Below are 12,878 nucleotides of genomic sequence, written 5' to 3'. Positions count from 1 at the left end.
ATGCAGTGTCATTATCATCCTTCTGGTCCTTTAATAAACAACGTGCAAAAAGCAAAAAAGACAGAAAGGGAAAACACAACTGTGGTTCCCTCTTCCAGTTGTTGAAGAAACTTCTGTTTTATTTCTGTGAATTTTTGTTTTATTTTTGTGAATTACCACTTAAAAAAAAAAAGGAAGCGAATGGTGAAGTTTCTTTATGCTTACAATAGACTTCCTTACTAAGGTGGTATATCCTAGCAAGATAGATATAAGACAACGCACCTTTGTTAACATAATTACAATGAGTAGAACCAAAACGCAGATACAATTCAGCAAAAATTCAAGCAAGAAAAAAAGCCCAGAGACATCTTTATATGAATGAAAAATATTCCCGTAGTTGAACTGGACTATACAGAGGAAACATATACTGTCATCTTCTGCCTAGCCTATTCATAGGTAAAAAATAATACAACGGTAAGAATGCACTGACTTTGCTTCCTTCAAAAACAAATGCTTGGTCATCAGCTCCCAGTTCTATGTCAGGTCGACAGCCTGGCCTGGCCCAGCCAACACGCATGTCTCCACCTGTCACAGCTTCAAATTCAAAGTACCACTTTCCAGACTTCACTGCATAAGACTGTTCGACTCTGAAAAAGCGTATCTTGTCAATGCTGACTTTTTCCGTTGTTTGATCAGCTGCAAAAATGAATAAATAAAAAAAAAATCACCATATTTCATAATCAGATGAAACTATAAATGCCACAGTTTAGTTTTTCATCTGTCCCAACTGTTTTCTGTCTCAGAAAACAGCCTTTATCTACCCTCGTAAGTTGAAGAGCCTTCATAGTAAACGTTAGAAGAGGAGGAAAAATAATCAGCATACAGATGCAGCATACGTGTAGACGTAGTGCTTAGTGACATGGTTTAATGGTGGACTTGGCAGTTCTAGGTTAAAGGTTGGAACAGATGATCTTAGATATCCTTTTCCAACCTAAATGATTCCACGACCCTATACAGCATGAATGACTATCCACTATTTATAATCAAAATATTTCAGTGACTATCACACTATGCAGAGCCACAAACATATAATTGACTGGAGAACACATTAGAAGTGTAAGATTACTATACACAACACAATCCAATGCAAAAAAATCCAATGAAACTTTAACTAAAGCTGCATGTTATCTATTTTATTAATAATATTAGTAAGATAAGCAATGTATGTAGCTTATATACTTAGGAATTTGGATTTAAAAATATTTTTAAAGGCAAAGTAGCTTTACCTTTATTATATTAGAACTACTAATGAATTGCTCTTGAAACATTACAGCTGCAGTCTCTAAAAACAAGAACTGTAAAGTGAGGTATCTGATTATTTTTCCAATACTATCTTAGTTTTATATAAGCATAGATGTATTTCAAGCTCTTCATACATAATGAAGAAGCAGGAAAGAATGAACTGTCTCAGATCACAATTTCAGAACATTTTAAACAGTGATTTCCAAATGAAAATTAGTATGTCTACAGACACTACAGATTTTCTCCAATCTGAAAATCATGGAAACTGTAATTATTGTACAATCAGCTAAAACCAATCTTTAAAAAAAATGTATGTAAGTAACATACAAGACATTAAAAAAGTATATTTGCACCTTTCATTCAAGTCCACAGCAAAAATATATAGTATTAATTCATCCCTTGTATGTTTTGCCTATCTATTCCAGCGTCTTAATTTTTTTTTCCTAGCACTGAGGGGAAAAAAAAGGCCATGATTCCTACTGAATGTACATACCTATTTCTTGGTCAGGTGGCTCAACACTATAACCATAGCCTGCAAATGTTCTAACAGCTTCACGGAGGCTATCTCTGTTCGATTTTTTAGTACGTTCATCTAATAATGCATATGGCACTAGCCGAGGATTACGTTTGTTCTTAAGATCCTAAAAGGAGTTATAAAAAAGAACAAAAAGAAAATTTCATTTAAACATGACAAAGAATGCATATGAGACAGATTGTATTCTAAAGTAACGTTAGGATTACAAGAAAGAAACTATTGATGAAGAACAGTTCTGTGAATGAACAATTCTAAGTCAAAAGAATATTAAGCCCAATTGTTAAGGATGTTAAAAACCCAAAGACAAGAATGAAAGAGAAGTATGCAAATATATACTCTCATATCCTGCAGTTGCAGCCATGCAGCCATGCAGGCCTGATAATGTACTCAGACCTGCATAAGCAAAGCTTTTTTCCCTGCTCCTTCCACTTTTTCCTGACTTTCCAAAACATTCAGTATTTATCCTCTTATTTAACATTCCCAGCTGATGTTCTAGAACACACAATCTCATATTCTTTGCTTACTATAAATGTGTCTAAAAAGTCCATACCTGTTGAATGCCATAGGTCCATCCTTGCTTTATTCTGTCTTTTGCCCAGACGTTGTGTGCATTTTCTGCTAGTTTGTCAACTAGGAATTCTTGAGAAGGTAACAATTTCACTTCAGAAAGATCAAGAGGGGCAGGTTTATATCCATTTGACATCATGTAACTGTAAGTCAACAATGGAAAACAAAGAGAGGTAAGATATCCCACTGATGGTATTTAAATTCTATGTGGCATTCATAGAGTAAGGTTCACTTTCTCCCTCAACTTTTTCTGCTCTCCATTTCCTTTGCAAAAGTTCTACATTGCATTTGGTCATTAATTAGGACATTTTATGTATACACATAACATTTTTATGTATATACATTTTATGTATATACACTCTTCACTGTAGCAGTGTCTCATTTTCTGCCTTTATTGGGTTTATTTGCACACAAACTAATTAAATGTGACCTAGCTCTGTATGTCGGTACTCAAAACAGTTGCTGTGAAAATAAGAAACTGTTATTAATGACTACTCTTTAGTATTTGTCATTTAAATCTTTCAAGTGTTTTCTATTTTAAAGGTCTGTGTGATAACCTCTCATGAAATTATTTTTATGTATAAACCTTTTGCATTATGAAATACTGTGTTTCTGATGCAAGTGTGTAAAGATCGCATTACCATTTTTTCCACAGAACAAAGCATATTGTAACTGTTGTTCTTCCCACATTTCTACTGAGCAGTAGGTCTAGCAGTTTTTTAGCAGTAGGTATTAATCCTCCTTTTCAACCCTTTCACATAGTATATAGACCACTCTGCTCTTTTAGACGCGTGCTGACTCTTGCTCAAACCACGTAACTTCCATTTCTTAACAAGACTCAGAAAATGATATTAAGATCTTTTTTGTTCTGTTATTGAAGACAACAGTATGAAAACAGTATTATTATTGACTGCCTGCAGTATGAACCTCGGAAAAGGTTCTTTTCCCCTTTTTTTATTAAAGGCATCTAATGAATCCAGATTACCATCTTCCCTATCATAAAGTTATTTACTTTACTACTCTGTTTAAAAAACTAACTGAATTTCTCATGGATAAAGGTGTTTGAGGAAGACAGTTTGTGGGATTATAAATGAATGTAAAATGGCAAGTATCCAAATCACTGTTCCTATCTTCAAGTTTTGTTGAAGAACAGGATTTTAACCTGTCCCAGGAGGACTGCAGAATCCCCACAGAAAAGGCTAAAATGTAGACATGATGCTCAATTCATTTTCACCACACTTGGGATGATTCCTACTGATTACTGATTATAGATCATACACCTATTTCAGCTCCCTGACTCAAATAAAAACTGAATTAAAAACCAATGGATTTCGTGCAATAATCTACACACGTACATTTCCAAGAAACATGCAACATTTTACAACTCTCTTTTTTTTTTTTTCTTGTATTTGCTTTCCAAGTTGTACAGACTTAAGAAAATCTTTAAAAAGATGTATTCATAACGTCTCTGGAAACACATACATGTTGAACAAACTTTTTCTTGGAGTGGAAAAAAGGAGAGGTGTAAATTGAAACTAGAAGTTATGGAGAAAGGCTATTTCAAGTAGATCAATTTACCATTCGTATATTATGCATACTCTGCTTTGCTGTGTGACAGAAAAGCACTGAAATGTTGCTTTCAACTTTGGAATATCTATTCTAAGACCTCACCACATTTACACCACATGCAATTTTATGTCTATGTGGCTATTTGTATCTCTCTGAATCACTCCAAAAGGTGATGTAATGCAGCAGTATTCACAGTCAACCACCATCACAGGCAGACAGGTAACATACCAACCAAGCACTCTGCAAGTCTACAAGGTTCATATAAAGGTTTGTTTGTTTGTTTGTTTTTAAAACAACATTACAATATTTTACTTTACCTAATACACTGGTGTTACAACTAATATATGATAGTTAGCATACGGTACATACTTTTTAGGAAGCTTGACTTTTTTAAGATCTTCTTCTGCTGCTGGATTAGCATGAACAATGTGACACCCAAGGGCCAAAAGGGTTCTACCAATACAGAAAAATGACAGTATTAAAGCACAATACTGTAGGGCTCACCCAGTTTTCTTTATCCTTGTTTTTAGTATAAATACACAGAACTACTGATATTTAAAAGGCAGTTAAGTCCCTCAAAATGATGGAATGTCAAAACCCAAATATTCTAAGTTATCAAAAAAAATTAAAAATAAATAAATAAAAACTACAACATGTAAACAGGTACAAATCTGTGCATTGAAAATCATGCCATTTTTATTAAAGCCAAAAGTGTTTGGTGTTGTTTTCTTCTTTGTATCTCTGTAGAGATAGGTGTTTCTAAATCTTTCTGAATGTGTTCCTGGAATTTCTAGCAAAATCAACAGAACACACTCTAAATGAGACATCCTAATGAGGTAGCATGTTTTTATATCTTACAATAATATAATATACTTGAATAAAAAATAAACAAACTTTTCTTTCAAATTCAAAGCTCACTTGAGAGTTTCAGTTGACATTTGCAGATTATAATTCTTCTCTGTCTCAGGTAATTTTGAGAATTCTACAAGACAAGGATGATGCCTTTTATTATCATCCCGTATCTGTAACAAAGCAACAGAAAAGAGCATTTTCCTAAGATTAGAATCAAGTCAGGATCTGACAATTATAAACTGAGTAAAGAATCAGTTAATTCTTTGAAATAAATAAAACAATACAATTCATCTTTACTCAATGACTGTTACGCATGATTATATAAATGAACATTTTTATTATTCATTTAAAATGTACACTATAAGTACTCTCCCATAACCAACAAAAAATAGAAAAAAATATAGCTATTTCATGGATTCTGCATAAATACATGAATCACATGAAAGCAAGCCTGCAAAATCAATGAAGATTTCTACTGAATGCCTGAACAATATATGGAGAAAGTCCTCAAAAACCCTGCTTCTGTTACCAATAGAAGTGAATTTCCACATGGGACTTACTGCTTGGTATCCCTTTGATCACAATGTTAGAGTAACCAAAAAATCAGATGTGGAGTTACTCACTATTGGTTATGATTTTCAGTAGAATTCCATCTTGGTTTAATTAGGTTGTTTCTCAATGAATGTATTTATTCACATGATTCGTAATAGCTATAGTGTTAAAATATATGCCTTATTTATGGTGCAAATTTGTCTCCTAATTATTAGTTGTTATCATCAACTCCTAATAGCTAACATGATCATCTCTTATTAGTAATTTATTTTCTGTGTACGTGCTTATAAACCACCTCTAAATACTCTGCTAAAATTCCCAGTCCAAGTTTTCTGGTAGGACATTTAACCTAATATGACAGGACAGGACATTCAAAACATACCTTGCCATATGTCCAGCCCAGTTCTATTTTATTCATTCCCCACAGTTCATGGATATTTTCAGCTAGTTTGTCCCTGATCTTTTCAAGATGAAAAGGAAGAGCAATCTAAGAAAAGAACACAGCAATTCCACACATAAGAAAAGGTTTCAGTGTGACCAAACCCTGTAGATACAAGATGATCTAGTTTAGTTAAATACAGCAGAACACACAGATGATGAGTTGCTAAAAGAAAGGTGGCAAGCTACCTTAGTTTTTATATTGCTAATTTACATTTGAGTCATATTTTCCTATCCCATAACGGCACACTTAACATACCTGACTGGTGTCTATAGGACAAGGGATAAAGGAAGCTTGGGAGAGGAATTGTGTTGTACCCAGCAAATCCCTCACTCCATCAGAATCTCTCTTGTATTCTTTCACTGGTTCCAGTTTCATCTTCTCTTTTGGAAGCAAGGCTTCATAGCAGGGAGCATAGCCAGCAGGAGGGAGAAATTTAAACTCTCCATGACGTCCACCCAATAAGAAACGAGCTCTGTGCAATTTTCAATGAAGAAATACTCTTAAATACTCAGCATATACTAATATTATAAATACGTCATTTAGAACCTTAAACATTTACTTGAAAACCATGTATAAAAATGGTGGTTTATTTCATGCGTTGATAAACACCAAAAAATTACCAAGCATTTCTACTAGCAGATGCTATTAATAACATCATCATCTACCAACTATTTTTGAGCATCTGTTTTAGCCAAAGCAAAAATAATTATCGATGCAGTGGTGTATTTTGAAAAAAATATATTCCTTATTTAAAATCAAATGCCTGTAAGTTTAGTGAAATTTCTAATGCATTTAAATGATTGGGAAAATCTAACTTAATTTGGACTGGTGCTCTAAAACTACCACAGGGACTATTTATACACTACTTTTAAGTTTTTCATGTAACTTCTCAGTGGATTCATGCAGGCAGCTGGCACATAAGAATCCAATAAAACAGGATATGGTGAAACAAAAGGCCCTATAATCATAATACAGAAATCAAGCAAACAAAATTACACCAAATGCTACAACTGGGAATGAGTTTCAAACAAATAGCTCGGATCGCTGCTAAACACCTAAAGTTTTCTGTTTCTCCTCAGACATATACCTTTCATATAAAAATAAGAGTATAGCAGGAAAAACAACAAAAACAAACACTATCTGACTTCATATTTGGATCCTTATATGTGCCAACATTGGAGGTAAACAATAACAAAAAAATCACCAATTGTTATCTCCAGGAAACAATCCACACATTTCTCATGATGGTGTGACCAGAAGTTTATACCATTTTTTACTTACACTTTTAGAAATACTGGAACTGTCAGACCAACATATTTCACTGACAGTAAAAGACTCCAGTAACATATTTAAAGAGAGGAGAAATAGCATGTCAAAAGTTTTCTCAAACAACTCACACATAAGTACAAGTCACAAATAACTGAAATGATTCAGTGTCCACAAGAAATGTATTATTATTGATTACTTCTACTAAGCTTATACTTTCTAATTTAATTTTATAAATACCTTGCTTTAAATATTTGAGTGTTCCCAAGGTAGCTAAATATCTGAGGAGACAACTTTGAGCTTAAAGCTCTTTATAGCAACTCTCCACACAGATTAAAATAATATTTTATTTTTTTTTTAAAAAAAAGGAGGTCAATTTCATTTTGAGACCTAGAATTCTAACTTTCTAAGTAGGCAAAAGCCAAAGAAAGAATTGAAAGGAAAAGACTTTCACACAATTCTTCCTTTGATGACTACGTTCTACTAAATAGCTCCTTGCTTCCTGCCAACTTGGTCAATTTTTCTGAGTTGTAGCAAACTATTCAATCCCATAGGGTCTTTATGATGGTATAATTACTGCCAAAACCTGTTTTCTCCTTGCTCTTCACTGCATTTCCCTAAGTCTCCACCCAAACTATAGAGTCCTAATTCTGCAGACTCTCTTTCGATAACGTGATTACTAAAGGAAGCTGTGGCTTTTTGTCTCATTTCAAAAGAAATGTTAATGTTTCTCTTTCATTTGGAAAGACACATTTTACATTTGACAGACCTTAAGCTTAAGAAGAACCCTCCTGAAAATCAAATATAATGCAATATAACTCCTAAAAGACAGTTAGAAATAGGTAAACATATTGATTTAGGTTAATTACTACTCTTTTTGCTTTGTTTTGGAATTGGACCATAAATACTTTTATAAAAACACTCTTCATACCTACACCTATTATTTCAGCAACTTGCTAGCAACTGTATTTACTTTTCCTAGCCTGAAGGACAGGCAACACTAAGGTAAATAGTCTTTTTCTTTCTACAGTGTCTACCTGTGAAAAACAAGACCCCAAGATAACAGCATTCAATGTACCTCATGTTTAATTACAAAAAGCACCAGGCACTTAAAGATGCTGATTTTTCATCTCAACATATACAGACTATCCAACTATTCATCTCAAGACATCGAACTTTAATAATATGTTAGACAGTTGATTTAAAGTTAGTCTAATTTCATTTCTCTGTCTCTGCTTTTACACATTTTTTTTAAACGGGATAAACAAATTGTTATAGAAGAAAAGAAATAAATCTCAATACAAATCTGCTGTTTAAATTCCTTGATTATCTGAATAGCTATATTGTAGTACTACAAGCATAGCTGATAGCACCATTGGTAGAGGGAGAAAAAAAGGACAGATAGGGAGAAAATGCCTATGGTAAAAAAGAAGAATGAGAGACAGTGTGGATAAGCAGGTGCTGAAAAGGGTTAAGAAGGGAAAAACTGATGCTGGAATGATCAAAAAGACTCAGAATCAGAGACTGAGAAAAGTGAAAGAAAACAGGAAAAACCGGCATGCCACATGAGAAGCAGAAACACAAGTGTTTCCACCCAGTGCAGAACACTCTATTGATCAATTTGGGATTCCCATGTAATAACATTTCTCTGATATTAACAGACAAAAGACAACATATAACCTACTACTGCCATCAGCTACTATTAACTACAAGGGAGAACGTTCTCACAAAATAAGCAAACAATGTTAAATAAGAATGAGGAAAACTAATCATATTGATTTAGGTGTTTTTCTTATAGGGAAAACATAATGAATGTTTTCAGACACCCTTGTACTAATGCAACTACATATTAGGGTCACTCCCAGAGAAAAAATGAAAACTTATCTATTACTTCCTTCAGTCTGTTTGGTCTCTGTTTATAATGTCATAATGTCATCTTGGGAGCATAAGCATGAAATGGTCAAAATATTCATGTGTTAATCACAGAAGGAAAAGACCACAGCCAGTTTTCAGATTCACTTCACCTCTGAGAAACAAAGATTTATTTTTTTTTCGAATGGCCAAATGTATGAAACATTTGTGACTTGTTTTTTCTTTGACTTATGAAAGCCACATACTGTCTTCTCTGGGTACACTGAACCCTCATTTTTCAAAAGTTACCATGTATAGAGGAAGCTCTCCTTTATATAAAAGTAAGCCAGCCCTTTTTTTCTTTCACTCAATCACCAGGATCTCATATTCCTATCCTTATTATTTCTTCTAGGTTTGGCCATTTCTGGCAGCTATTGGCATCTAGACCATCAACATTTTTTCATAGTAAAATTTTTTCATAGCTTATACATATTTTATGCAGAAATCATGCTGAGCCTATAAAAGACAGAAAAATCTCAACTTTCTTACTGAAAAATTCTCCTTAATTATCTCTACATCTTTCCTTCCTACAGTTGTTGCCTGTCAGTATAAGCACTAAAGATGTTGTAGATGAACTGAATAGAAGTCAGTCATGTTATATCAAACAGTGCAAGGGCTAGTCTTTTGTTGTTGCATTGTCTCTATAATGTCAACAAATATATTTTGGTCACTTAAGTAGACTGACGCTTGCAGATTTTCTGAATGAATTAAAGTTAAGAAAACAATAGAAACCTGATAGAATTAAGTTTGTATTTCATTATTTTAGCTGTAAAACAGGTAAGGAATGGGCAATGACAGTAATAAGTTTCCAAAAATGCTCCTCATCAGCACTTTGAATTCACTACTGTGAATATGGTATCAGTTTTCCTGATGATTTAGTGTATTTTTTTAGCCTCCTGCTGAGAACGCTGTGTGAGAATTTTGATTAGTGTCAAATAAGGTGCTGTGTTTCTAATGTGCCTTTTTTCCACTGATAATTGGAATGAGACAAAATTAATTTCCCCTAGGTCACCAAATACCCATATAATAATGATTTTCAGACACTGTGACTTGGCCGGGTTGCTAATAGGCTCACATTTTACCCTTAAGTGAAATTATCCCTGAAAAATCAATACTTTCTTGCCTCCCTCCCTCCCAGCTGGTATTTGGGCAGACCTGAAACAACAAGACACAATTAATCATATATAAAATCAAATGACATTTTGTGTGACAAGACAGCTAAGAAAAGAACAATTAAGTAGCACTTACTTTACACCTGCTGATAAGCTTACAACAGGGAAGAAAAACCCTTCAGTACAGAAGTTCTCAAACATTCCTTGTACAGGCTGCCCATTAATGCGGAATGAAATGCTGGGCACACCTAAATCCAAGCAGCAGCTAACCACATCATCAGATGACAACAAATGCTGATTGACAGATGCTACAGCCCTGGGTACTCGACCTAGGATGAAAATATTCAAATAATGAGAATTTAAAGACTCTCAAACATTTAACAATGAAGTAATAAATATATTTCCTCAAAAACACCATCAAGGTTTTGTTCTCAGTCACAGAAACATGATCTTGTCCTCATCTGTTTTATGAATGCATCTGATTTTAAAAACAGACAATGAGTTAATATTGTTCAAACTGATATGTGACAGAACAGTGCATGAACTGAGCAACTCACTCAAGACCTCTGACACTGTTCACAAAACAGAAACATGCTCAGCTGAAGTCTTGTGAATTCACACTGTAGCCTTATGTAAGAGCACTGAGGCACAGCAAATAATGCCCTCTGCCTAACACTTATATACCTTTTTTTTTTCTTTTTAATTACTTGTGAAATAACAGATTTACATATCTAACAGAGCAAATTCCATTTGTGGATGAATCAGAAAAGGATGAGGCTTCTACCAATAACAACAAGCCCAGAACTCATCAGATCTCTAAGCCCTCCCATGTATTCTCCAGTTTCATCTACATTCTATACAAAGCTTTCTATATGAAAGATCTTCATCAGTTAAGATTCTTACATATCTTAGGTACAAATCTTATTTGCCAGATCACTTCCACCACTTTATGGAATTACGTAAGTAGAATAAGTTATGTACAATCTTAGAGAAATTCTAGCAACTGTTTCACTTCTTACTGCTTTTCTTTCTCCGTTCATTGCTTTCAAAGATAGTAGGTGATGTAATTTAGTAATTAAATAATTTTGTATTTTATAGCCTTATGCAATATTTCTTTACTGAAATATTACTTATTTAGAGAGTATTTTAGGAACTGTAAGAAAGCAAAAATGACAACCATCAGCATTTCCTGTGTTGCTATTTGATTCTTAGAATTAGCCACTTGCACTTTCCTGGTTGTTTCTACAGCAACATACATTAACATGGTCAACAGGTACTCTGCTGTACCATACCTATTTGTTTACAAAAAGTATACTGCAGTTCTCTTTTGTATAAAGTTTTAGGGGAGGCAGACCAGAAAAAAAGGTCAGTCTTTCTCTTATCTCCAAAGACTGCTTTCCAGCTAACTCTGCACCCCACAGGGCCCTAACTAATCCCTCTCTAAAGCACCCTAAAAAGTTTCTTCTCCTATTTTCTACTTTTTCTTCAGCAATTTTTCTAACACATGCATTATTACAAAAATTAGTTGAACTGCAACACCTCAGATGAGCCTTCCTGTCAATGCTTTTTGCTCTTCTATAGCTCTTACTCAGATCTAGCCAACTGCATGTGCAGTCATGTCCATTTTGTTAACTCACCCCACCAACATTGTTAATCTGCTTGAACAAAGAACAGTTAATGAGACCACAAGTTTAATGTCACTGTTCCTTAGGTGACCACAAAATATGCATTTGCTGCTATCCATTACCCCTCTTCTTTATAAATGGCAAGTTTAATCTGCAATACAAATTGAGTCTCCCATATTATTACACACATTAAAAAGAATTTATAGAGACTGTATTTTTTCTGCTAAGTCTGTTTTAGATAATGTTTTTGATGAACACTATTTTTTTCAAACAGCCTAACAACTACAGGTTTTCAGTTTGATGTTATACCACTGAAATTTATCTTCTAAAAGCAACAGAAGTTGGTAATACATTGCAGTAGTTCTTAGTTCTAATTGACAGAACTATCTTTTATGAAATAATTTACCAAACTCTAAATTCATCTTATTAAACATATCAATAACATATCGATAATAATAATTTCATTTAACATCAATTGTAGTTGCAAAGTGAAAGAATACTGCTACATGTAGATCCAAATACAATGAATTTGTCTAAGATCAGTGTATCCACTGATTTTTAACAGATACATTAAAGTCAGTATTGATCTAGATCTAGAAAATATCACATTTTGATCAAAATCATAAAGACAAAAACTATCTGCTAAACAGTCCAGTTGGCATAGGTCGATATTGACTAAAATCTCAGACAAGCAGTATGACCTATAACTTCATGGTAACCTTAAGTTCTGAATACAGCTCTCTATAAATCAGTACACGGTATATGCAACAGATGCATATATATACCTACTGGTACTGAAAGCAGAGGTTGGTAATCCCTGAATGCGAGAATCCCTGAATAGAAGTGGAACTGAGCAAAGTACTTACCAGACCACAGATGAAGGCCATCAAAACCGTAAGAGTATAGGTCATCGCCAACACCATTGCCACCCCATCCTTCTCCTCCTCCAGGATAGGGAGCATAACCTGAAGTAGAAGCCCATCCAACTCGTAAATGTGTGGGTTCTGCCGTCAAGAATGGATCAACCTGATCAATTATTAATTCAAAGTACCACTTCTTGTATTGTGCAGAGCCCTCAGCAACACCCAAAAATATGTTCGGCCTTATGCTAAAAAAGAAAATATAATCCAGTTAGTGTAAAACATAAAATGTGGCATATGGGTTAT

General features: G+C 34.0%; 1 protein-coding gene across 3 annotated transcripts in view; it reads right to left on the bottom strand.

The window, feature by feature from the left end:
- RYR3 (ryanodine receptor 3) overlaps window positions 1-12,878 on the bottom strand; it is a 243,301-nt gene that overhangs the window by 124,689 nt on the left and 105,734 nt on the right. For all 3 annotated transcript variants that reach the window (XM_083839378.1, XM_083839379.1, XM_083839380.1), the window contains 9 exons: window positions 12,579-12,820; window positions 10,224-10,416; window positions 6,054-6,270; window positions 5,739-5,843; window positions 4,871-4,974; window positions 4,322-4,405; window positions 2,367-2,526; window positions 1,775-1,922; window positions 470-675 (listed from right to left, as the gene is read on the bottom strand). In XM_083839378.1, the coding sequence (XP_083695504.1) occupies window positions 470-675; window positions 1,775-1,922; window positions 2,367-2,526; window positions 4,322-4,405; window positions 4,871-4,974; window positions 5,739-5,843; window positions 6,054-6,270; window positions 10,224-10,416; window positions 12,579-12,820 (1,459 nt within the window). The remainder of the gene's footprint in view (window positions 1-469; window positions 676-1,774; window positions 1,923-2,366; window positions 2,527-4,321; window positions 4,406-4,870; window positions 4,975-5,738; window positions 5,844-6,053; window positions 6,271-10,223; window positions 10,417-12,578; window positions 12,821-12,878) is intronic.

This window comes from Anser anser (genome assembly GCF_964211835.1).
Source record: "Anser anser genome assembly, chromosome: 5".
In the NCBI taxonomy this organism is placed as follows: domain Eukaryota; kingdom Metazoa; phylum Chordata; class Aves; order Anseriformes; family Anatidae; genus Anser; species Anser anser.
The sequence above is the reverse complement of the archived record's forward strand: the minus strand, read 5'-3'. Positions and strand labels throughout refer to the sequence as shown.